Source organism: Lissotriton vulgaris, chromosome 6 (assembly GCF_964263255.1).
Source record: "Lissotriton vulgaris chromosome 6, aLisVul1.2, whole genome shotgun sequence".
Classification (NCBI taxonomy): Eukaryota; Metazoa; Chordata; class Amphibia; order Caudata; family Salamandridae; genus Lissotriton; species Lissotriton vulgaris.
The window spans coordinates 390687674-390714772 of record NC_141694.1 but is presented as its reverse complement, the minus strand read 5'-3'; the positions used below and the strand labels follow the sequence as shown (position 1 = coordinate 390714772).

The window sequence follows — 27099 nt, the reverse complement described above, 5'->3', positions numbered from 1 at the left end:
CTCAATTGTATGTATTTGAAGTGCATGCCATCATCCAATTTATATATAGTTTTTAGTAACGTAAAATCTAAAAAGCCCTCGTGTCCAAAAAGGTCTCCTAATGTACGAACCCCACATCTAGCCCAGGAAATCCCTGCCATATCTGAGAAAATTCCGGGGAGGCCTGGGTTATCCCATAAGGGTAAGTCTGAATGAAAGAAAGAAAATTTCCCATAATTCATAATGGTGCTCCAGATGGCGATAATTTCTCTAGCGGTCTTAAATTTAACACGTTTGAAAAAATTAGGATCATGGACCCTTAATAGGAAATGGCTGCTATCAGAGCCTAACATGAACTCATAGGAAAAATGTTGAGGCAGTTTAGTGGTGAGCAAGCGTTGGAGACGAGAAAAAAAAGTAGCGAAAAAATATAATTTGAAATCAGGGAACTTCAGTCCACCTTTCTCGGTGGAGAGTTTCAATGATTGGGTAGGTATACGGGCTTTCATATAGCCCCATATGTAGCTGCTACATAACCCATCAAGTCTTTTGAAAAAAACACTGCTAATTTAGAATGCATCTAAATAAGTACTTTTTACATTTGGGGACAATTTTCATTTTAATTAAATTAATCCGTCCGGCAAGGCTCAGTGGGATCTTTTGCCACTTTTTAAAAGACAGTGCGACTTCTTTCAAAAGTGGACTGTAGTTAAGGGCGATTAAGTCTCCAAGATAAGCTGACATTTTTATTCCAAGGTACGTAGCGTTGTTACAAATGCCAGGGACTGGGGTCAATGTTTTATAGTTGACTATGATTTGCGTCTTGTTTAAATTTAATTTATACCCAGAGACCTTCCCAAATTCTGCCGATTATCTAATGATCAGGGGTAGTGATTTAGCTACATCAGTTGTAAAGATGGCTATATCATCCGCGTATGTAGTTGTTTTTAAAGCATGTCTGCCAAATTGAAAAGGAATAATGTTTGCTTGAGTCAAAAGTGCATTTAAAAATGGTTCTAAAGAGAGAGCAAACAGCAGGGGTGAGAGAGGACACCCCTGCCGGGTTCCTCTTGCTATTTGAAATTTAGTAGAATCCAAACCTGCATAACTTATCTTAGCCAATGTAGTTACTTTGAAAACCGAATGCCCTAAGAACAGCCCATAGATAATCCCACCCCACTCGGTCGAACGCTTTTTCCGCGTCGAGCATTATCATACCGAGTGGGGAGAGCTCCGTAGAAGCTACATCAAAGGCTGTGATAGCCATATTGACATGGGCCGTTGTGTCTCTCTCTGTAACAAACCCATGCTGTTGGATGTTAACCAGCTCTGACATATGGGGGGCTAGCCGATTGGCCAGTATTTTGGCAAAAGCCTTAGCATCAGTGTTTATCAAAGAAATGGGCCTTTAGGACCCACAATCGTTGGCTAGTGTCTGTTTTTTTAGAAAAAATACTATTTTAGCCTTATTCCATGAAGCTGGCGCTTTCCCTGTTTCCCTAATGTAATTAATAACTAAACTAAAAAGGGGAACTAATTCCTGTAAACATATTTTATAAAGTTTGATTGGAATTAGGTCTTCCCCGGCCGTTTTACCGGATGGAAGAGAAGCTATTGCTGATCTTATCTCCATAATGGAGATATCATCCTCCAATTGATTGAACCTCTCACTGTCATTTTGATTGGCCAGATTTTTATTAATATAAGATAAGATCGCTCGAAGGGGGGGTCTCAGGTGTTTATAGCCTAGTGTAATAGTTAACGAACTGATTTAATATATCTTCCGATTGAGTGTGACAGACCGCATTGACATCCTTAATAGCTTTGATCATAGTCTTCGCTTTCTTGTCAGCTACTTTATATGCTAATAATTTTCCTATTTTGTCCCCACTTTCATTCTGCAAAAGATGATACTGATGCAGTTTCTGACTATGTCTCTCAATCAAAATCTTTTTGGTAACAAGCTTCAAATTGATCAAATCCATCTTTATCTGATCGGCATTAGGCGTTTCTTGCTGCACAGCTTGTATTAGCTAGTTTTCCAAAGATATAAGATTAGAAGTCAATGTTTTAATCTCTTTCCGCCTTTCTGAATTTATCCGTAAGACATATTGTTGTGCGAAGCCCCTAATGCTAGCTGTACAAGCATCCCAAACGTGTATTACTGCCGCAGTGTTTAAATTAATCTGTACAAATTCAGTAATGTGTAGCTTGAGCTGGGCAGTAAAAATTGTATCTGAAAAGAGATATCTCGGGAAAGTGAATTGTCTGAACTCTTGTTTTTTAGTCGGTATATTAATTTCGATCAGTATAGGATTATGATCAGACGTCACTCTGGGACATAGTTCTATTGTACAGTTATTCGTGATTCTCTCTGCAGCCCAAACCATATTGATTCGGGAACATAGTTTATGGGGTGCTGAGTAATATGTAAAGCCGGCTATATTAGGATGTATGGTATGCCAAACATCTTTCAAGTTATGTATGCGACTTAGTTCTAATATCGCCGCTCTAACTTTACACATCCGTGTTCGTGCATGACGTCGAGTAGTATCTAAATGATAGTTCATCACACCATTAAAATCGCCCATAATGAGTAGTTCGCCTTCCCAATCTAATAATTCAATGGTTAATCTATCATACATAGTTGGTTCATCAATATTAGGGCCGTAAACTACACAAAATACATATTTAGAATGCTCCAGTTCTACCTGAATAATAGCTCATCTCCTCTTTGAATCAGCCATTGTCCGTGTAATTTCTAAATTCAAATGTTTACACTTCATTATAGCGACCCCCCGTGTAGAACGCCCCAAAGTTGAACAAGTGATAAGATCATATCCCAATTGACCAAGCAGTTTTTTATCTTTTACACCAATATGAGTTTCTGTAAGCAACGCAGGATGGGGTTTATACAAATTAATTAAGATCTTCCTGAAGCAATCTACATTTATTTTTACTATTAAGGCCGGCTACATTCCAACTTAAACATCTAAAGAAAAACATTTTCTAAAAAAAACCAATAGCACAGTGATATATATCCCTCTGTTTTTAAATCATTATATAAAGTAATGATTGTATTTTGTCTTTGCTTCCAAACTAAGTCTCGAGCAATGATTATTTTTTCCCTCTTTTTTCCCTCCACCCAGACCAATTCCCCACCCACCCTCCCTAGTACAATTGGGGAGAACATGTTTCCCTTGAGGAGAGTGGACAATATCTCCATGCATTTCTAATTCAAAACATGCGGAGAAAAATGTTTGGCCTGGATAACTTTTGTGAAAAAAAATGTTATGAAAGGTTAAGAGTGAGCTGCTTCCAATATCATTGAGGAAGGTCTCGGCATGGGGGGCATGCAAATACACAGTACTTAAGGAGTCAATGCAGGTTTCTAGTGCAGTACCTTATCATCAATCTGTTATTATTAAGCATAAATATAACTGTCTGCAAAAACATATAATTCAATTGTATTCACATAAGTCATATACTAAAAGAGTGCAAACACTTGCAATGCAATAAATCTGATACCTTCAAGTAGCGACTTGCAGTTGGTGTCTTGTTTACTGTGGACCATGTTTCTGAATCCACCTCTTTGTAATCCACAAAGTACCCTGTTACAGGGCTCTTTCCAGTGTAGATTGGAGGTTTCCACAGAATTACCAGTGATGTGTTTCTAACTTCACAGAATGTCAGATCATAGGTAGGACCTAAAGCAAATAAACAGACCCAAGTGTTACTCTTTCGACTACTCTTGCTGCAAAGCAGAGGCATATGCTTCATGCTGTTGAAGATAACAAAGAGCACGTTTAGTATATATGTCAACTCTTTATGCCGATGTGTATTTAAAGTAAGGATAATATGCACATGGCAGTCTCAGACAGATGTGACTTATTCTTTACTCATGACATATTTTAGGTATATGTTTGAACGTGGATAGTGGTTTTGTGGCACAACATAACAGTTCTTGGGAATAGTTTAATTACATGCAACAAAATATTTAAAATTGTACAAGAGGCATTAGAGTTCTTCAGTTATTCTTTATAAAAATACTTACCAGCACTTGATTTATCTAGTAATTAATTAATATGATGTTTTCTTTGGAGTGTATTACCAAGACAATGGGGGATGGTCCAAGACATGCACAATAGTTCATTGGCAATAGTACTATTTACATTTGAACATCGTACGAATGTGTCCTAAAGGTATACATTTACAGAAGCACACTCCTTTCGAAACTTGGACAGTTAAATTCTATAGGATGGCAGGTGTGGTGGATCTGTGGTGTCTGTTAGGGGTAAAATGTGGTAGACAACATTTTGCACAAATTAATTTAATACCATTTTCTGAAAGTGACAACTGCAGCTATTCCATTATATTAGTTGTTTACCTAGTACATGGAAATATCTGGCATTCCCTCTACATTGACTGAATGTATTGTTGTTAATTGGTCCAAGAAAAATTTGATTATGTGGATATTGTGTACATTGAGCAAAAGTGAGACACTACAACCAATCAGAAGGTGCTATCTTTTACATTATTGGTACAGTTGGCGAACCGGAATACCCAATGATCCAGATATCTTCAACTGTTTCGGTGGATTAACCCTTTTATGCTCAACTTGATCCCTTTGTTTAACTTTAATTTCTAACATGTTTTCTGAATAGAGTTCTAACTATGTGCTAGACTATTCCGTTTATACGTTTTAATCTGTATCAGAAAGTCAACTTTCCTTTGTGAATTAAATAGTAAATCAGACCCCATTTGTCTTCGTCACTGCTTGTAAGATCAGGCCAAAACTTTCCAAGCAGGAGCCAAAGTTGGTACATTGGGATACTCCAAAGAGATGGGCTACCCACAAAAACTGCTGAATTAAGCCATTTCGAGGGAGTAAAACGTAACACAAACCAGTCTATTGTTTAATCCAAAAAAAGAAGAAATAGACTTGGACATGAAAGTAATATTTGTCACCACCTTTATTAATTATTGTTGGAAATTACCATATTGTGGGTGGTATTGTCCCCCGATTTTTGCCTTTGTTTGATAACCCCGTTTTGTTGGCCACGAGAATCTGCCTGCTTTATTCCTGCTAATCAGTGGGAAAGTAATTGGGCGCTTCCTTCTCAAAATGGTCAAATATGACATATACCTTATTACCTTATAGGCATATTTAGTTACTTATCAGTCCCTAGTGTATGGCACAGCATGTACCCAGAGCCTGTAAATTAAATGCTCCTAGTGAGCCAAAGTACACATTTTGCCAGTGCCACTCACTAAAGGAGACATGCCAATGCAGCCTATGTATGCAGTTTTAAACTGATAATTTGACTTGGATAAAAAAGAAAAACTTTTACTAGGCATTCCTATTTATTACTTGTAAGTCACACCTAAGGTAGGCCTTAAAGCTTCATAGAGGAGGGTGCATTATATCTAAAAAGTTAGGGCATCTGTGTTTAAGTTTTACATGGCCCAGTAGTGCAACTCCTAGGGTTATTTTATCACTACTTTTAGGTGATAACATTGGGTTGGGATCATATAGAGATGTGCTGTTCACACTTATGTGAAATGTAATTTAAAATCATCTTCAATAGTAGAACCAGATTTCAAGTCTCAATTCTAAAATTGCCACTTTTGGATAATTAGGGTTATTTCGATTGAATCAAAAAAACCGGTTGACTTATTGAACCGAGCAAATTTTATTTATTGCAAACGGTCTTGTTTTCAAATATTAACACATTGTTTTTAGTGCGTGAAAAATACAGAAATGAACAATGAAATACATTTTATATACAATATATACAGATACATGAATGCGACATATCATACACACTTGGCCATCCATTCATACACATACAATACAGAAGAAATGAAAAATACAAAACAACGCTGTGTCCAAGCAACTAGCAAAAAAATCAGCAGAAAAGAGTATTTTCTGTTTTATAATGTCGTTGTGTTTGTCATGAGATCCCTCATGAAACCAAGTTGATGAACACTCTATTTCGACAGAATAAAGGTAGCCAGAAGCGGGACAGAAAAGCTGGTCGACGCGTTTCAAACCCCTAAGAATAAGTGGGGTTCTCCTCAGGACCGGATGTTGGTTCTGAAATGTTAAAAATAACTAGCTTTAGCAAAAGAGTTATCGAGCAACTATCAAGGCAATAAGACAAGGGCTCAACTACCAGGGGGACAGCTGGCACTCCCTACCTCAATCCATAGATTCAATCGACAACGTGCGGGTGATTAATCAATGCCGTATTTCCCAGCAGGATTTTGCAGCAACTGTGTGAGACAACAAAACACGTACAACCACGTTTTAGTATAGTGCGCAACTCTCAAACACCATTCATCCTGCTCTCCAGGGGAGCGTAACCTTACCTGAAAGCGGGCGGTTTTAATGGCGCTGCTGTGTTGTTTGCTTTGAGCGGCTGCTCGTATTCTGTAGGGCGGGAGCGAGAACGTGTGTTAGTGAAACATAAAATGAACGTGGGCGATTTAGATTCCACTTCAAACGGGTGGGCATACCGAGGTTGGAGCAAGGCAGACGTCCTTCTCTCTCGCTGGTGTGTACGAATCCACCATCTGGAGTCCTCGAATGGGGGTGTGGCTCCAGTGCTACCTAGTTGGTGTATGAGGCGGAGCGGAGCCCAGGGATTCTGGGACTTGTAGTCCAGTGGCAACACACTGGAGACAGAGTGTCAGAAGAAGGCTGATTTACACAATCGGTTTGTAGATTTCAGAAATTTCGTTAAGTCCTCTAGTGGCAGTGTTAAACTTCATAATGAGCATAGCTTCGCGTTGTGCTAATCTTGCTTCAAGGTCCCCTCCTCTAGGGTCATTTTCAATTTTGGACACAACGGTCCAACGTAAATCAGTAATGGCATGTTTGCATCTAGTCCAATGGTTGACTAAGGGGGCATTCTCTACCCCTCTACGGATCCGTGATTTGTGTTGCGTGATCCTGGTCCTTATTTCCTGTGTTGTTTTGCCGATATATACTGAAGGGCAAGGGCAGGTGATGGCATAAACGACGTTTTTTGATTTACAGTTTGTAAACGTCTCATGTTTCCAATGAGTGTCCTCAAATGTAAACACAGTGTCTTCAATAGTTTCGCTGCAGCACGTGCACGTTCCGCACTTGTGGTGCCCTTTTGGTGAAGGTAGACCAAAGATACTTTGTACTGTGGGAGCCTTCGTCGTTGGTAACGCTGCTCTGACAACGTAGTTGGCAACACTTTTGTCCTTTTTGTATGCAAAGAGGGGTGGGGCTGCAAGGTCCTCATGGAGATTTTTTAATAAGTGCCAATTTGACAGAATGAGCTTTCTGTGTGCGTTGGCTGCCGGACAAAAGGTGGTGACACAGACTACCCTTTTGATTTCAGGTCTCAGTCTTTTTTCTAACAGTGTCTCTCGCGGTGTCCACCACGCTCGTTTGAGTGAGTTTTTAAGCAATTTCTTAGGATAGCCTCTTTGGATTAAACGATTCATTAAACGTTCAGCGTGAATGAAATACTCTTCTTTATTTGAGCAATTCCGATGGATTCTTAAGAATTGTCCAAAAGGAAGGTTTTGTTTTAAGTTGCGGGGGTGGTTGCTACTAAAATGCAACGCTTTGTTCCTGTCCGAAGGTTTTCGGAAAAGTGTTGTACTTAGGCCCCCTTCACAGGGTGCCACTTTCACATCTAAAAAGTTGATGGATACATTGGATGCTGAAACTGAGAACTGTATGTCTATTGTTCTTGAGTTGAGCCAGCTGACAAATTGACCCAGATCTTCATGTCCTCCTGACCAAATCAAGAATATATCATCAATATAACGCATATAATGCGAAATATTCTTGTCAAAAGGATTGGTCTGGTAGATAAATTTCTCTTCATATAGCCCCATAAACATAATGGCTAACTCCGGGGCAAAGGGACAGCCCATTGCCACCCCTTTGATTTGATAAAAGAACTCCGAGTCGAAAGAAAAAAAGTTCTTCTGTAGCGCAAAGCCTGCCAAGTCAAGGATAAATTTGGTAGGGACTCTCATAGGTCTTTCCCTTTTGTCCAAGAAAACTGACAAAGTTTCCAGTGCTTGTTCTTGAGGGATCTGTGTATATAAAGACACCACATCGAGTGTCACCAAAAGTTGACTACTTTGATCGAATTTAATGGTGGAAATACGATTAAGGAAAGCAGTGGTATCTTGTAGATGAGCCGGAATAGTTTCAATAAAGGGTTTCAAAAAATGATCAATATATTTAGCCACAGGCTCGAACAAGGATTCGCAACCTGAAATGATGGGTCGACCTGGGGGTTTTTTTTCATCTTTATGTAATTTAGGAAGAACGTAAAAAACGGGTGTCCTTGGGTTTTTGTTTTGCAAGAATGCGTACTCCTTGGGACCTATAATCCCTTCTGAATAGCCCCTTTGAATGATGTCGAATAGTTGATTTTGTAGTTCAGATGTAGGGTTCTTCCCTATGCGCCTATAGCAGTCCAAATCGTTGAGTTGACGGTGGACTTCAGATTTGTATTTATTGATGTCCCATATGACCACCGCTCCGCCTTTATCGGCCTGCTTGACCACGATGGTAGTGTCATTTTTCACTGCTATAAGTGCGTCTTTTTCCGCTTTGGAGAGATTGAATTTGACAAAAGACTTCTTTTTTTCAATTGCTGAAATTCCTGATAACACAGTTGTTTCAAACGTTGAAACTTCCTTTGGGATTTTGGGTCCTTTGGGGCAGAATGTGGACTTTTTCTTTAGGCCTGTAGTTTCTTCATATGTATTTTCCATGGTGTCTTGAAAAAATGTTTTCAAACGTATTTTACGGCAGAATTCCAGTGTTTCTAGTTTCATACGAGTGAAATCCGTAGGTCTTGATGGGACATAGTTAAGTCCTTTAGTAAGAATAGAGATCTCTGCCGTCGATAATATTCTATCTGATAGATTGTAGATTGGTGAGACTTCTAGTTGTTGTAGGATTTCTGGCGTGTCCTCATTTGCCATGGTTGTGTGAAACGGACTCGGCCTCTTTTCTGTTGGCCCCGTCCTAAAAAAGGTTGTTGATTTTGGCCTTGTTGTTGGTACTGATTTGGTCTACTCCCTGATCTATTTTCGTTTTGACGATTACTGTTGTCAGGTTCGCTACCAGAGGAAGATGTAGTGTCTGAAAAAGTTAGAAATTTACGGCGCGATCGTCCTTGGTTGTCCTGTAAATAACGTCGTGAATCAGAATGCGTGTAGAAATCCTTATTAAGAAATGGATATATGGATTCCAAAGAGAAGTTCTTTTTGTCTATTTCAAATTTATTGTTTTTTTGGGTCACTGTAAAATCCTTGAATTCTGAAATTTCCTTATCGATTTTTTCCAAAAGGGCTTTTGAGTCAGTGATTAGTTGGTTGGTTTCGATTTCTTTTGTTAATGTTTCTCTCTTTGCATACAAAAAGGACAAAAGTGTTGCCAACTACGTTGTCAGAGCAGCGTTACCAACGACGAAGGCTCCCACAGTACAAAGTATCTTTGGTCTACCTTCACCAAAAGGGCACCACAAGTGCGGAACGTGCACGTGCTGCAGCGAAACTATTGAAGACACTGTGTTTACATTTGAGGACACTCATTGGAAACATGAGACGTTTACAAACTGTAAATCAAAAAACGTCGTTTATGCCATCACCTGCCCTTGCCCTTCAGTATATATCGGCAAAACAACACAGGAAATAAGGACCAGGATCACGCAACACAAATCACGGATCCGTAGAGGGGTAGAGAATGCCCCCTTAGTCAACCATTGGACTAGATGCAAACATGCCATTACTGATTTACGTTGGACCGTTGTGTCCAAAATTGAAAATGACCCTAGAGGAGGGGACCTTGAAGCAAGATTAGCACAACGCGAAGCTATGCTCATTATGAAGTTTAACACTGCCACTAGAGGACTTAACGAAATTTCTGAAATCTACAAACCGATTGTGTAAATCAGCCTTCTTCTGACACTCTGTCTCCAGTGTGTTGCCACTGGACTACAAGTCCCAGAATCCCTGGGCTCCGCTCCGCCTCATACACCAACTAGGTAGCACTGGAGCCACACCCCCATTCGAGGACTCCAGATGGTGGATTCGTACACACCAGCGAGAGAGAAGGACGTCTGCCTTGCTCCAACCTCGGTATGCCCACCCGTTTGAAGTGGAATCTAAATCGCCCACGTTCATTTTATGTTTCACTAACACACGTTCTCGCTCCCGCCCTACAGAATACGAGCAGCCGCTCAAAGCAAACAACACAGCAGCGCCATTAAAACCGCCCGCTTTCAGGTAAGGTTACGCTCCCCTGGAGAGCAGGATGAATGGTGTTTGAGAGTTGCGCACTATACTAAAACGTGGTTGTACGTGTTTTGTTGTCTCACACAGTTGCTGCAAAATCCTGCTGGGAAATACGGCATTGATTAATCACCCGCACGTTGTCGATTGAATCTATGGATTGAGGTAGGGAGTGCCAGCTGTCCCCCTGGTAGTTGAGCCCTTGTCTTATTGCCTTGATAGTTGCTCGATAACTCTTTTGCTAAAGCTAGTTATTTTTAACATTTCAGAACCAACATCCGGTCCTGAGGAGAACCCCACTTATTCTTAGGGGTTTGAAACGCGTCGACCAGCTTTTCTGTCCCGCTTCTGGCTACCTTTATTCTGTCGAAATAGAGTGTTCATCAACTTGGTTTCATGAGGGATCTCATGACAAACACAACGACATTATAAAACAGAAAATACTCTTTTCTGCTGATTTTTTTGCTAGTTGCTTGGACACAGCGTTGTTTTGTATTTTTCATTTCTTCTGTATTGTATGTGTATGAATGGATGGCCAAGTGTGTATGATATGTCGCATTCATGTATCTGTATATATTGTATATAAAATGTATTTCATTGTTCATTTCTGTATTTTTCACGCACTAAAAACAATGTGTTAATATTTGAAAACAAGACCGTTTGCAATAAATAAAATTTGCTCGGTTCAATAAGTCAACCGGTTTTTTTGATTCAATCGAAATAACCCTAATTTAAACCAGTTCTTGCATTGAAACCCCAGTTTTGGCCCCTTTTTTGATTATTAATATTAGTTGGACTCAGCCTCACTGAGTAACGAGTCAAGACCCTTTTTTGATTCTTTGACTTTCGCGCGGGTGGACACCCGCGAGGTCCTGTTCAGGTAGTAGTTTCTACCACAGGGTAGTATTGGTGTATTTAGACTTTGTGTGGCCCGGTTTTGGCCATTGTGTGTGCGCACTCAGTGTGTTACTTATTAAAGGGTTTTTACCTTCTCACTTTTGTCACATAGTCCATGTGTTTTGTGTTTAAGTGTCCCACTTGTTTGATATGGCTGAAAGTGATGCAGTATCTTTTAGCGAAGAGCATATTAAGAATTTGATTAGGGATCCTCCAGTTTTCAGCTCGGCGACTCTCAGTCTCACAGCCAGCACTCAAAACGAATCTGACAAACTTACCCGACTACGGAAGAAACAAATACGCACAGACCTACACGGGCACTTTTTATTGCAACACCTCAAGTCCGGCACCATTCCGGCGGGCCTGGTGATTCGCAATATACCAGTTGTCTTCACGGACGACCCAGTATACAGAAAAGCCTTTAGTGGAGTGGAAACCAAGTGCAGCAGGGATCTCATGGTCCTTACCATTGAGACTGCGCACAGGATATCTCTTAAGGAACTAGAGGAGATCGAAACATTAACAAAAGAAATCGAAACCAACCAACTAATCACTGACTCAAAAGCCCTTTTGGAAAAAATCGATAAGGAAATTTCAGAATTCAAGGATTTTACAGTGACCCAAAAAAACAATAAATTTGAAATAGACAAAAAGAACTTCTCTTTGGAATCCATATATCCATTTCTTAATAAGGATTTCTACACGCATTCTGATTCACGACGTTATTTACAGGACAACCAAGGACGATCGCGCCGTAAATTTCTAACTTTTTCAGACACTACATCTTCCTCTGGTAGCGAACCTGACAACAGTAATCGTCAAAACGAAAATAGATCAGGGAGTAGACCAAATCAGTACCAACAACAAGGCCAAAATCAACAACCTTTTTTAGGACGGGGCCAACAGAAAAGAGGCCGAGTCCGTTTCACACAACCATGGCAAATGAGGACACGCCAGAAATCCTACAACAACTAGAAGTCTCACCAATCTACAATCTATCAGATAGAATATTATCGACGGCAGAGATCTCTATTCTTACTAAAGGACTTAACTATGTCCCATCAAGACCTACGGATTTCACTCGTATGAAACTAGAAACACTGGAATTCTGCCGTAAAATACGTTTGAAAACATTTTTTCAAGACACCATGGAAAATACATATGAAGAAACTACAGGCCTAAAGAAAAAGTCCACATTCTGCCCCAAAGGACCCAAAATCCCAAAGGAAGTTTCAACGTTTGAAACAACTGTGTTATCAGGAATTTCAGCAATTGAAAAAAAGAAGTCTTTTGTCAAATTCAATCTCTCCAAAGCGGAAAAAGACGCACTTATAGCAGTGAAAAATGACACTACCATCGTGGTCAAGCAGGCCGATAAAGGCGGAGCGGTGGTCATATGGGACATCAATAAATACAAATCTGAAGTCCACCGTCAACTCAACGATTTGGACTGCTATAGGCGCATAGGGAAGAACCCTACATCTGAACTACAAAATCAACTATTCGACATCATTCAAAGGGGCTATTCAGAAGGGATTATAGGTCCCAAGGAGTACGCATTCTTGCAAAACAAAAACCCAAGGACACCCGTTTTTTACGTTCTTCCTAAATTACATAAAGATGAAAAAAAACCCCCAGGTCGACCCATCATTTCAGGTTGCGAATCCTTGTTCGAGCCTGTGGCTAAATATATTGATCATTTTTTGAAACCCTTTATTGAAACTATTCCGGCTCATCTACAAGATACCACTGCTTTCCTTAATCGTATTTCCACCATTAAATTCGATCAAAGTAGTCAACTTTTGGTGACACTCGATGTGGTGTCTTTATATACACAGATCCCTCAAGAACAAGCACTGGAAACTTTGTCAGTTTTCTTGGACAAAAGGGAAAGACCTATGAGAGTCCCTACCAAATTTATCCTTGACTTGGCAGGCTTTGCGCTACAGAAGAACTTTTTTTCTTTCGACTCGGAGTTCTTTTATCAAATCAAAGGGGTGGCAATGGGCTGTCCCTTTGCCCCGGAGTTAGCCATTATGTTTATGGGGCTATATGAAGAGAAATTTATCTACCAGACCAATCCTTTTGACAAGAATATTTCGCATTATATGCGTTATATTGATGATATATTCTTGATTTGGTCAGGAGGACATGAAGATCTGGGTCAATTTGTCAGCTGGCTCAACTCAAGAACAATAGACATACAGTTCTCAGTTTCAGCATCCAATGTATCCATCAACTTTTTAGATGTGAAAGTGGCACCCTGTGAAGGGGGCCTAAGTACAACACTTTTCCGAAAACCTTCGGACAGGAACAAAGCGTTGCATTTTAGTAGCAACCACCCCCGCAACTTAAAACAAAACCTTCCTTTTGGACAATTCTTAAGAATCCATCGGAATTGCTCAAATAAAGAAGAGTATTTCATTCACGCTGAACGTTTAATGAATCGTTTAATCCAAAGAGGCTATCCTAAGAAATTGCTTAAAAACTCACTCAAACGAGCGTGGTGGACACCGCGAGAGACACTGTTAGAAAAAAGACTGAGACCTGAAATCAAAAGGGTAGTCTGTGTCACCACCTTTTGTCCGGCAGCCAACGCACACAGAAAGCTCATTCTGTCAAATTGGCACTTATTAAAAAATCTCCATGAGGACCTTGCAGCCCCACCCCTCTTTGCATACAAAAAGGACAAAAGTGTTGCCAACTACGTTGTCAGAGCAGCGTTACCAACGACGAAGGCTCCCACAGTACAAAGTATCTTTGGTCTACCTTCACCAAAAGGGCACCACAAGTGCGGAACGTGCACGTGCTGCAGCGAAACTATTGAAGACACTGTGTTTACATTTGAGGACACTCATTGGAAACATGAGACGTTTACAAACTGTAAATCAAAAAACGTCGTTTATGCCATCACCTGCCCTTGCCCTTCAGTATATATCGGCAAAACAACACAGGAAATAAGGACCAGGATCACGCAACACAAATCACGGATCCGTAGAGGGGTAGAGAATGCCCCCTTAGTCAACCATTGGACTAGATGCAAACATGCCATTACTGATTTACGTTGGACCGTTGTGTCCAAAATTGAAAATGACCCTAGAGGAGGGGACCTTGAAGCAAGATTAGCACAACGCGAAGCTATGCTCATTATGAAGTTTAACACTGCCACTAGAGGACTTAACGAAATTTCTGAAATCTACAAACCGATTGTGTAAATCAGCCTTCTTCTGACACTCTGTCTCCAGTGTGTTGCCACTGGACTACAAGTCCCAGAATCCCTGGGCTCCGCTCCGCCTCATACACCAACTAGGTAGCACTGGAGCCACACCCCCATTCGAGGACTCCAGATGGTGGATTCGTACACACCAGCGAGAGAGAAGGACGTCTGCCTTGCTCCAACCTCGGTATGCCCACCCGTTTGAAGTGGAATCTAAATCGCCCACGTTCATTTTATGTTTCACTAACACACGTTCTCGCTCCCGCCCTACAGAATACGAGCAGCCGCTCAAAGCAAACAACACAGCAGCGCCATTAAAACCGCCCGCTTTCAGGTAAGGTTACGCTCCCCTGGAGAGCAGGATGAATGGTGTTTGAGAGTTGCGCACTATACTAAAACGTGGTTGTACGTGTTTTGTTGTCTCACACAGTTGCTGCAAAATCCTGCTGGGAAATACGGCATTGATTAATCACCCGCACGTTGTCGATTGAATCTATGGATTGAGGTAGGGAGTGCCAGCTGTCCCCCTGGTAGTTGAGCCCTTGTCTTATTGCCTTGATAGTTGCTCGATAACTCTTTTGCTAAAGCTAGTTATTTTTAACATTTCAGAACCAACATCCGGTCCTGAGGAGAACCCCACTTATTCTTAGGGGTTTGAAACGCGTCGACCAGCTTTTCTGTCCCGCTTCTGGCTACCTTTATTCTGTCGAAATAGAGTGTTCATCAACTTGGTTTCATGAGGGATCTCATGACAAACACAACGACATTATAAAACAGAAAATACTCTTTTCTGCTGATTTTTTTGCTAGTTGCTTGGACACAGCGTTGTTTTGTATTTTTCATTTCTTCTGTATTGTATGTGTATGAATGGATGGCCAAGTGTGTATGATATGTCGCATTCATGTATCTGTATATATTGTATATAAAATGTATTTCATTGTTCATTTCTGTATTTTTCACGCACTAAAAACAATGTGTTAATATTTGAAAACAAGACCGTTTGCAATAAATAAAATTTGCTCGGTTCAATAAGTCAACCGGTTTTTTTGATTCAATCGAAATAACCCTAATTTAAACCAGTTCTTGCATTGAAACCCCAGTTTTGGCCCCTTTTTTGATTATTAATATTAGTTGGACTCAGCCTCACTGAGTAACGAGTCAAGACCCTTTTTTGATTCTTTGACTTTTGGATAATTGGCATTTTCTTGTCCGAACCATTTGTGCCTTCTGCCTTCATTCTGAATGACATGACGGTGAATGGCTCTGCTGTTGGGGTTTGTGTATTGCTTCCAGACAGTAACACTAAGAGGGGCGTGGGTGTGGACAGGATGGGCCATCCCAGCCCTACTGACACTCCAAAGGCCTTTGCCTACTGTACGCACATGGGAATCTGACACCAGTCCTGACTTGTAAGAGGGTTTGCAAAAGCGATATGCACTAGTTTGAAGGGGACATTGATGCCTTTTTTATAGAGTACCTTTCATTCTAATCAAATTTAGGTTAATATGTACCTTTTGAGTATTAGTGCCTGTCAGAAATTTGGATATTATTTGTGAGGGGTCAAGGCCCTTTTTAAATGATAAAAACAGTCAGAGGCACTCATTAATTTATAAAGTTTGAAATAGAAATAGTGCCAGAAAGCATAAAAGACCACCCACGGTTATCTGCTCGAGCTAAACTGGGTCAAAGTCAAACGTTAAGGCTGACTGCGTTGGAGTAGGTTGAGATACAGGGACTAGGCCTGGGTGGTAGATTTCGCTCCGCTTGCGGAATTTGCAGAATTTTGGCAATTCTGTGTACTGTGGAGAACGCGGAATTGCCAAAAATTCCGCTATCCGCGGCGTAGGTGAATTTTTTCCTTGTTTGCGCTTTCAAAATGTGTGTTCGCGCACATGGTAGCAACTTACTGGGATCCCTGCGTTCAGGAACGAGTTTTCCTATCCGTTTGCATGCGCCACAAGATTTTGGTAGCCGGCTGCACGATCCCGCGAGAGTGTGCGATAGTGAACACGTCATTTGGACACGCCATCAGAGCTCCGCGTTCGCAAATAGGAAACACGCATCGCAAACAAGCTGGACAAGTGAAACAAGATGGGTGCGACCGCATAGGCAATTTCACAAGATATATCCCCTGAGTACCCAAACAGCATCCCCAAACAGGAAAAACACATTGCGAACGGGCAGCAGAAGCAATTCCGCTTGCTTGCGGAATTCTGCGTAGCTCGCAGTGATGTTTTACAGTTTCGCAGAACTTTGCGTAACGCGACTACGCAAATTCTGCCCACCCCTAGGGACCATGATTGTGTTGGGGGAAAGTTCACCTTCTGACTTATATGTTAACTCTTATTTTTAGGCATGCTAGAAAAAAAAAGTTTGCTTAACATGCTTAATTGTTTGTCTAACTAATTTGGGGTATTTTGCCCACAGTATTTAAAACCCGACACAAGATGGCAATATTGTAATATTGAAAGGAAATATGGTTGGGCTTTGGTATACACAGTGGACAGGTTTGGGTACAGGCAGAGAATAAATTGCAACTTTTTTCATTTTCTTCAGGTGTCTTTAGAGATGTCATAAGTGAGGTCATCAATTATGTAAAATAACGTGTCATGAGTGTTGTCATAGATAGGGCCTTGAGCAGTGCATGAATGAGCGAATTATGGCTTGTTTACCTAAACATAACTAGTGAATCTCATTGTGTTTTAGCTTTTGTTTTGCAACCAGACCTACACTTTCACAGTGTTTTTTAGAGAATTTCTGATTTGAATTTCAAATATACATAATAGCCAACACTATCAATGACTCTACTTTAACCTGTGTTTTTCAGTGATTTTTTTTATCATATACCTCATCTAACCTCTTATTTACAGAGAAACTGTACAGTGCATAGCCAGCTCAGGCGTTGCATTTGTCCAGGCCTTGGACCCAACCTATCACAAGTCATCTTGATTGAATCAAGGCTATAAACTTTAAGGCATTTCCTTTGCAAATTAACAAAATAAGGTGATCCTATTTGTGATAGAAATTATGGTAATTGCTCTAGAAAGCTAAAAGATGATACATTTTCTAATGGTATATCTTCCCCATCCATTTCAGTAAAACATTCTGACATGCAGAGTGAGGTGTGTTCCCCCAAAACATTTTCTGTAATGTGTAGGGTTTTCAGGGTTTCTTTGTCAAATCTTAAAAACATTCAAAATACACTACACATGGATGCTGTTTTTGCCTGTTGATCTACCCTGCAAAAAGGCCACCGACATCAGTGTTCCTGCTTTAAGAGTGATGTGTGGGATAGTTAGATTGAGATGTACCAGGAGGCAGAGACACTACCTTCAGAGGAATATCAAGTGAGATGTGGTAATACCTCCCATCTGCTCGGCTAAAGGAAATGAAATACAGAAGGTGGCTAGAGTCCAGAAAGAACAACATCTTGTGCCAAGAAGCACAGCTCATAACTTTGTTTATACTTATTTGTTTATCAAAACATTATCCCTAGTGGGCAGAAGGCATGACTGCAAGTCCTTAGGGTTTTGGCACGTCAGAGGTAACAGCCCTGAGCTGCTCACCTCTGGTAGGTGGACTGCTGACAGTAGGGAGAGACCAAAAGAGAGGCACACATTGTTCCACTCGGTTTTTGATTGTCTTAAAGACTAATCACTGATGTCCATGGAGTATTTTAGGTTCCCCAAGAGCTGTGAACTACTCCCACTTTCCAAAGATTCCCATCCCAAAAGGAACTATATTCTGGCATTTGAAAAGAAGTACGGCCTTTGCACAGTGATCCTTTCACAAGGATAATGATGCACCTCCCCAATCATTCTTGGTTGGAAAGTGTGGCTGTGCCCCAAAGAGGTGTTTATACAAGCAGAGAATTATTTGAGTTTTATTAGCCGATGAATCATAAAATCAGTGGCTAAACAATCAACAGAGCAAATCACTGGGGGGCATATTCCCAAGAACGTGTGATAACCATCGCAAAAGTAAATGAACTCATCTTTCAACATCGCAGTCTATATTGGTGGACCGCTACAGTGGAGTTCCAAGCCTCCACGTAGCACCTGCACCTGGTTCCCTTGCCCCTGCCTCTCCTTCCATGAGGCCGATGGCGGCGGCGGTAGCGGCAGCCAGAGGACGTGCTCCTGGTGTTTGCTGAAGGATCAGCGTGTTTAGCATGTTCAGCCTTCTAGACGCAGCGGAATCGAGCAGCATTTCGACTTTGGTTATAGATTCGACAGTCTCAGTGGAAAACCAGCAGGACTCAGCAGAAATCGGTCTCCTTATCTCTCGACTACTGGATTTTTGTGGAAGGCTGATTTAGCGGTGGCACCCGGTATTTGGCATTTCGATAGTGTTGCTGACCGGCGGCGGCAACTTCATCACTGTTCCGTTCTGGTGGCGGGTCTGAGAAACGCTGGGACTGGCGGAGCGGGCGGTTTCCTGGCTGAGTTGCAGTTTAGGAAGGGTGAATTAATCGACTTGGTGAGTGATAAATTATTCACTCTGCTGCTGTAGTTGGGGTTCTCTTTTTTACAGTACATCTGCCCACAATCCTTTGCAGCTCCCCCGCTCCTACAGTTTTTTTTCTCTCTAGATTAAACTACAAAATGGGCAAACTTCTAAACACCCGTATCAAGGCGAAAGCGCGCCGTCTGCAGGCCAAGGAGGCTGCCGCCAAGACTGTTGATAAGGAAAACGATAAGAGCAAGTCTCCTCCTCAGAGCTCTGACGATGAGGGAGAGGCTCTAGTCGACTCCTTAGCGCTGACTATCCCAGGTGGCAATTTGATCGAGGTTGAGTCAGAAGACATAGCGAGGAATCATTCTTGCTTGTGAAACGGTCAAGCAGGGTTTCTTGCAGCACTACCAATTCTGAAACAATTTCCTCCATTCGAGAAAAAAGCGGCTTTAGCTTCCATTGGTAATTCAACGAGTAACTCTGTTTCATCGGGGGCTCCCCTCATGGTTCCATCCGCTGGCCCATTGGTTTCTTTAGGACCGGGTAATCCCCCAGTAACATCAACCACTGCATTTCTAGTCAACGCTACAAAAGAGACTACTAGCGCATTTTCCAGCATCAACTCCAAAGTCAATCCTCTCTGTCTATGCCCACGCTCAAGTGCCCATCTGGGTCTGCTCAAGGAGGTGCTCAGCCGGTTAAGTTGGTAGAGACTGCTGCCCCTATTCTCTTGAGTAAGACTGGAAGCTTAGGTCATAATGACATTATTGATGGCACTGTCAACACTGGGGCTTGCAGCCCATTTAGCCCAATTTTTGAGTTGGATACAAAGACTATTGATGGGCAGCAGATGTCAGTTAAAGATATCCTTAACCTGATCCTGGATGAGATCCGTGAAATGAAGCAGTTTCAAAGAGAAGAGCTAAGTGCGATTCATCAGCGATTGGACAAAACTGAAAATCTTGTATCATCTTTCCCTGCACGTCTTCAAGAAGCCGAGACCAGAATATCCGGCTTGGAGGACAATATGACAGTTGTCAATAAAGATGTTTCGGCTATCTACAAGGCATCTAAAGCGCCGGAGCAGAAAATGGACGATTTAGAGAACTACAATCGTAGATCTAACCTTAGAATAGTGGGGGTCCTTGAAGGGATCGAGGGGTCTAGCATGGTTCATTGGGTGACCACTTTTTTACAACAGAAAGTGGTCCCAGAGTTTAAAGGCGATTTAACGATCACACGCGCCCACAGGGTCCCAGCACAGCCGTTCCCGAACTCTACTCTCCCCGTACTATCCTTTTGAACTTCTCTGATGTTCGGATCAAAGAGTCAATTTTGTCTAAAGCTTTAAACAGAGACAGTTTTTTGTTAATGAAACCACTAAATGTCGTATATTCTCCGATATGTCGGCTGTTGCAGCTCGCAGGAGAAAGGAATTTGTTAAACTATTACAACTTTTCAAGGCTAAAGGCGCTCAAGCCTCAATCGCGCAACAGTCTAAACTTGAAGTTTTAGTCAGAGGATTTTTTAAAATTTTGTCTGATGTTGAGGAAGCGCATGACTTGCTAAAAGAAATTTCTCACGACCATAGGCGTTAAAACTCATTTAGCTTCTATTAGCTCTGGATAGCCTTTTGTAAGCATGGTCTTGGTTGCACCTTCATAAGGGTGGGGGGCTGAAGGGGTGAGGGACGGGGCACAGGGGGTCGAAGGGGTGTAATACCACACATCTCATGGTAAGGGTTAAGGGGCTGTGGCTTGCGTGGGGTAAGGGATCAGAGGTTGGGCCACAGAGTTGGGGTCAGGGGGGTGCTAAGGGGTTGCACTGCGGGGGGTGGGATGGTACAAAAAAAATGAAGTCTTGGATGTTTTCGATTATCAATGTTTGGATGTCTGGACAGGCATATTTTAAGTTGTATGTTATCGATAAAAGGTTCAGAGAGGTGGTTAAAGGGAGAATGCATAAGGGCTCTGAGACGCCTTGCTGACCGTTCTCTGCGTTAATTCGTTTCAGACTATGGGTTTGAAAATCATATCTTTCAATTTCAACGGTATAAACAACAAGAAAAAAATGCGCGCAATAGAAGTGTGGGCTAAATCTGAAAAGCCAGACGTGATTATGTTACAAGAGACTCATATTCAGACGTCTAAAATTGAGGAGTTCTCAATGTTTAAAGCTTGGTCCTCTTACCAGGGAGTTTCCTCATTTTCAGGGTCACAGCGGGGGGCTGCGCTCTTTTTAAATAAGAATTTACATGCCCAGACCATTCATACAGAGCAAGGGGGGCTAGGCCATTGGTGTTGGGGGACATGTGTAATTCCGCATAGAGTAAGCCCTGTAACCTTTGTTAGTTTCTATGCCCCAGTAGAGGACAGGCCAGAAATTTATGAAGAATTGTTTCAATCTCTTTTAATGATTAACAGGGATATCGTTATAGGTGGGGATTTTAATATTACTATGAATGTTAAATTAGATTCAACTAGTCATTCGAAGAAACAACCCAAACCTAAATCCCTTAGATCAATTACAAACAATATGTCTACTTTCAATCTGTGTGACCCCTGGCGTATTCAAAACCCATCCAAAAAAGAATATATTGCTGGTCTGCCAGGTTTAAATCCTCCTCTCGAATCGATTTTTTCTACGATCAGGAGATGCTCCATAATGGTTTTTCTGCTCATGCAATTGTTATTATTGAATTGGCAATAGCAGATAAGGTCAGGGCTCCAAAACGTTGGGTTTTCAATAAAAAATACCTGAGCGACGAAATATGGGTAGCTGGCATCAAACTTGAGATTTCGGATTCTATTGATAGTAATATGGGAACAGCCCCTCTTAACTTTGTGTGGGACTCTTTGAAGGCATATATTAGAGGGCTAGTGATTGGGAGAGATGCAGCAGATCTTTTGGCCGCCAGGCATAAAAGTCAATTACTGCAGCAAAAAATTCAGGCTTTGACTGTTCTTAGGCAGCAAAACTCAGCTAGTATTGTCCAGGAACAAGTAAATGAGGCTAAAAGGGAGCTTTGTCAAAATTTCTATATTCAGAGTGAAGAGATTTTCTTTAGGAACTCTCAAAAAATGTATGAGGAAAGCAACTTTACTGGTAAACTTCTGGCGTAGCAGATCAGAGAGCAAGCCGCCTCAAATCTGATTCACTCGCTAAAATCCCCAGACACTCTAATAGATACATCTGTTCCAGAAGAAATTGGAGATATAAAGGTAGATAGACCACTATAACAAGATTTATAATACTCAATCAAGTATTGATCGACAAAAATTACTAAAATACTTAGAAAAAATCTATCTTCCTGTTTTATCCCCTATGGAACAATCCATAATGGTTAATTCATTTACTAGGGAGGAAGTAGAGCAGGTGGTGCAAGACCTTCCAATGGGGAAGGCTTCCGGGCCTGATGGGCTCCTCGCAGAGTTTTTAAAGTTTTTTTTTAGTTCTTTCTCCGAATTATTTTTGCAGCTACTAAACTTTATGTTGGACGGTGGCTCAGTCCCTGACTCGTTTCATGCAGGAACCGTAGTTAGCTTTTTAAAAAAGAACAAACCTCCTAATGACCCGAATTCATACAGACCTATTACGTTATTAAATACGGATTATAAAATGACTACAAAATTATTATCTATGCGTTTTAATTCCCTTTCTCCAGATTTGATCCACGCAGACCAAAATGGTTTCATTGCTGGTCGACAACTGATGTCCAACACGCACCTCTTAATTGAGGCCTTGGATTTTTTGGAAACACGAGAGGTACCTGCCTTAGTTCTGCTGTTTGATGCTGAAAAAGCTTTTGATTTGGTGGTTTGGGAGACACTTTTTATTATTTTAGAGCAATTTTGGATCCCAGCGGCAATTATTAATCTAATTCAGAACCTTTACTCAGGAGCCCAAGCTAATATTATTATTAATGCAAAGTCTGTGGGCTCAGTGTCCGTCAAACGCGGTACCAGGCAAGGGTGTTCGCTTTCTCCCGTTTTATTTGCTTTCTTTATTGAACCCTTAGCGACTGCAATTAGGAAGGCATCCAATATTCTCCCCCCCATTATTTCGATGCCTAAAATCAAACTTTATGCAGACGATAAAATGCTGCTAATTAAGCCTGAAATACAATGTCAAACTCACGTTCTACAAACATTTGAAGAATTTGAGGCTCTCGGCGGCTATCGGATCAACAAAAAGAAAACCGAAATCTTGGTTTGTGGCGGTATTGATCCTGTGCTGCACCCTGATTTAAGATCCTGTATTAATAATGGACCAAAAAGATATCTGGGGGTTCTATTTTCTTCTTCTGTTGCAGATTTTTATAGTTTAAATTTTCTCCCACTTCTTCAGAAAATACGTCTAATGCTGGAAAGATGGAACCCTCTGCCATTATCTATTCTAGGCCGGGTTGCATTAATTAAAATGACGGTTCTTCCTCTCTTCAATTTTTTGTTCTCCACTCTTTCTTGTTTTATACCTGGATCTTTTTTTGCCAAAGCCGAGTCCTCGTTTTCATCTTTTATTTGGGTCAGAAAGACACCTCGCATAGCTTTAAATATTTTATATGAGGATAAGGAGCAAGGAGGCATTGCTCTGTCAAATCTTAAAGACTACTACAATGCATATTTTGTTCAATTCCTAAAAAGATTCAAAGACTCTAATCAGAAACTATTTATAAATTTCTTTTTTGATCTAATTAGTCGTGAGACCCAGACTCCCTCCCCTCTTCAAATATTCAAATCGCCCAAATTGGTTCGTTATAAGGTCTTAAATTGGTTTTTCAAGAGGCGTTCTGTGATGCTCAAAAGATATTCCCTCCCCTTCCTTAATCTAGCTTCCTCCTTAATCAGCGCATTTTCTTTTTTAGGAGTTGATATTAGTCCTGAGCTATTAGTAAATTGGCATAGGTTAGGGTTCACTAGGCTACAAGATTATATTAAAGACAGGGTTTGGATTACTTTGTCAGACATGGCACTTCGTGTTCGAGGAAACTTTCTATTGCTTGGTTCATATAATCTGATTTATGGTGTTCTGCGTCAATTGGATCCTATATTCCTTTTGCCCGCCACCCAGCTATTCAAGGAAGTCTTCGTACATCCACAGGAGAAGAAACCTGGGGAGTGGAAATGTTGTCTAACGTTAAACAGGGCCCCAGACTTAAGCTTTAAAGCAATTAATAAATAGCAAGGGCAGGAAAATGTAGTGCTATCCCCCACTATTTGGCAGAATATTAATTGGTTGAACTTTTCTGTACTAAGAGGCGCTAATTGGTGCAGAATGCTTTTCCTAAGTAAATGGCTTCTGTATCTCACTCCGGCGATGGTAGCTAAAATGTATCCTAATAGCTCATCTACTTGTTTAAGTGCTTGCATTATAATCCAGCCAACTGGTCCCACATAATAGCTCATTGTTCTAAAATAACTTCTTACTGGGAGGATATCTTTGCGTTTTTACAAAACCAATATAAAATTATGATCTCTGTGAATGTTAAGTTAATTCTGCTTGGTTTTGACTCAGAGCTTATGTTACCCGAGCAGCTAGTTAAATTGTTGTACATAGCAATGGCAGTTGCTAGATCGCTGCTACTTCAGAATTGGCACTCACAATACTGCCCAATGCACAAGAATGGTTTCATAAAATGGAAAGAGTCAGAAAATGCAAACAAATTTATGCTCAACGAATCGGGGCGGTTAGGAAATTCGAAAAAATATGGGGATTGTATTTTGATTAAATGCATTGGAGTTGTCTTTAGAATGTATTATTGTCGATGTATGGTTTTCATTTTCATCATATCTCTCTTTGTATATGTTATTATATTTACTTTCCATGCATTGGTCCACTCAAGACTTCAATAAAAAATTTTTTTTTTTTAAAAACATCGCAGTCTATCACAGGAAAATTACATCGTGTTAACTAAGAATTCAAAACACAGCGGTACCATGCAATAGTGTCCAGATAACGCGGCAAATGACTGCATCAAAATCAACATGATGCCACAAAAATGCGAAACATGAATGCAAAATTTTTTGCGATTACGCCAATCGTGATACAAAAAGTAGCGAATACCAGCGGCAGGCCTGCAAAACCCACGCATCTGGTGGGAAAATGCACTATAAAAGCCACAAAAACAAAACACCCAAAACAATCCAAAGTGCTTAGTAACATGGAACCACCTTGACCGAGTGCAGAGGGCAATGCAAATCCCAGAAGCCCCACAGACCACCAGCAAGGAACAACGGATCGGAGAAGGCCAAGGTGAAGAGGGAGAGGAAGATGGGTTGCAGTCTGCAGGTAAAACAGATCAGCATCACAGAGGTGAAAGAACACTACCATCAACTGACCCACAATCAGACTATCGTGAATGCAGTCAGCGTGCCGAGGAGGCCAATGGAGGAGGTCAAGAGCCAGGGACAAAGCCACTGCCAACAGGAAGGCAGCACCTTTGACAGGAGGTGGGAGTCCTGCACCACAGGTGGAGCTGGAGGAAATGGAGGCCACAGTCATCAGTGTGGAGATGGCGCAAGGAGTCGGAAGTCCAGACACAGCTTGGGAGGACCTGATACAACATCAACAGGGTGAGTAACGACCAGAGACTGGGGGGACGGGGGGAGATGGGCACAATGGCACACATGCACACCGATGTGTAGCACACTGCACACCCTCAATGACCCTGGAATCATGTCCCTGATTCCCGTGACACACTGCAGCGCACACACATAGCAATAACAGCACATCCACATTGATGACAATGTGGTACAATGTGCAGCCGCGACACTGCAGAATAGAGGATATAACTGGCTCCGCACATGCGCTGAAACAGGCCAACTACATCTGACAGAGCTTGAAACTGTGAGATCGAAATATACGTGTACAATGTCACATCTGTCATGTAGTCCAAATGTACACTGTCACACTTCTAAATCCTGCACCTCCAAAACATTCACAAGGTACATTGTCATCCAGTCTGCATGAAAACAAGAACAATGTGCCAACATACATGTCAACACAATGTCAACATGCATCTCCCCTTCACACTGTAGAGCAGCGGTCTTCAATCTGTGGGGCACGACCCCCAAGGGGGTCGTGGAGTCCTGGGAAGGGGGTCGCAGATTCTGCAGAGTGCAGTTCCTGGCATTGGGCTGAGGGTGCTCACGGCGGAGGCCTAATTAACACTGAGGTGTGAAAAACATCAACGCCTCATTAACAAGTAAAAGGTCATTTAAAGACCTGTCAAGTACTTGAGTGTGACTGTGTGTGTGTCCCTGAAGCTGTTACAGCCGGGCTCACATACACGAGCTGGGGGGAGCTGGGGGGGGGGGACTGGGCTGGGGGAGTGGCTGTAGTGTAGCCCTTTGAGTTTAATGGATGTTGCGCACCTGGAGCTGTGGGTCCCGTGACACGTCCCCTGCCCCCAGCAGGGAGGCACAGAGATGCCCTCAGTGGGAAAGAAGAAGGAAGACGACGCAGAGAGATACTGACCCCCCCCCCCATCATGAGAGACGCACAGAAAAGGTGGGTGGATGAATGATGGGTGCATGGATGGATGAAAGGCTGAAGGATGGATGGATGTGTGAAAAGGTAGGTGGGTGGATGAATGATGAGTGGATGGATGAATGAAAGGGTGGATGGATGAATGATGGATGTATGGATGGAAGGATGAAAGGGTGGATGGTTGAAGGATAGATTGGTGAAGGATAGATGTATGGATGGAAGAATGAAAGGGTGGACGGATGAAGGGTGGATGGATGAAAGGGTGGATGGATGAATGATTGATGGATATGTAAAAAGATGGGTGGATGAATGATGGGTGAATGGATGGATGAATGGGTGGATGTATGGATGTATGGGTGGATGTATGGATGGGAGGATGAAAGGGTGGATGGATGAAGGATGGATGTATGGATGGATGGGAGGATGAAAGGATGGATGTATGGATGGATGGGAGGATGAAAGGGTGGATGGATGTATGGATGGATAAAAGGCTGCATGGATGAATGATGCATGGATGGATGTGTGAAAAGGTGGGGGGATGAATGATGGGTGGATGGATGAAAGGGTGGGCGGATGGATGTATGGATGAAAGGGTGGATGGATGAAGGATGGGTGGATGGAAGGAAGGGTGGATGGGTAAAGGATGGGTGAATGGATGGATGATGGATGTATGGATGAATGGATGTGTGAAAAGGTGGATGGATGAATGAAAGGGTGGATGGATGAATGATGGATGTATGGATGGAAGTATGAAAGAGTGGATG

The 27099-nt window shown here is 41.7% G+C and overlaps 1 protein-coding gene across 1 annotated transcript in view; it reads right to left on the bottom strand.

The window, feature by feature from the left end:
• MYOM2 (myomesin 2) overlaps positions 1-27099 on the bottom strand; it is a 731038-nt gene that overhangs the window by 212492 nt on the left and 491447 nt on the right. Inside the window, exon 20 of the mRNA XM_086926415.1 lies at positions 3508-3686. Within this exon, the coding sequence (XP_086782541.1) occupies positions 3508-3686 (179 nt within the window). The remainder of the gene's footprint in view (positions 1-3507; positions 3687-27099) is intronic.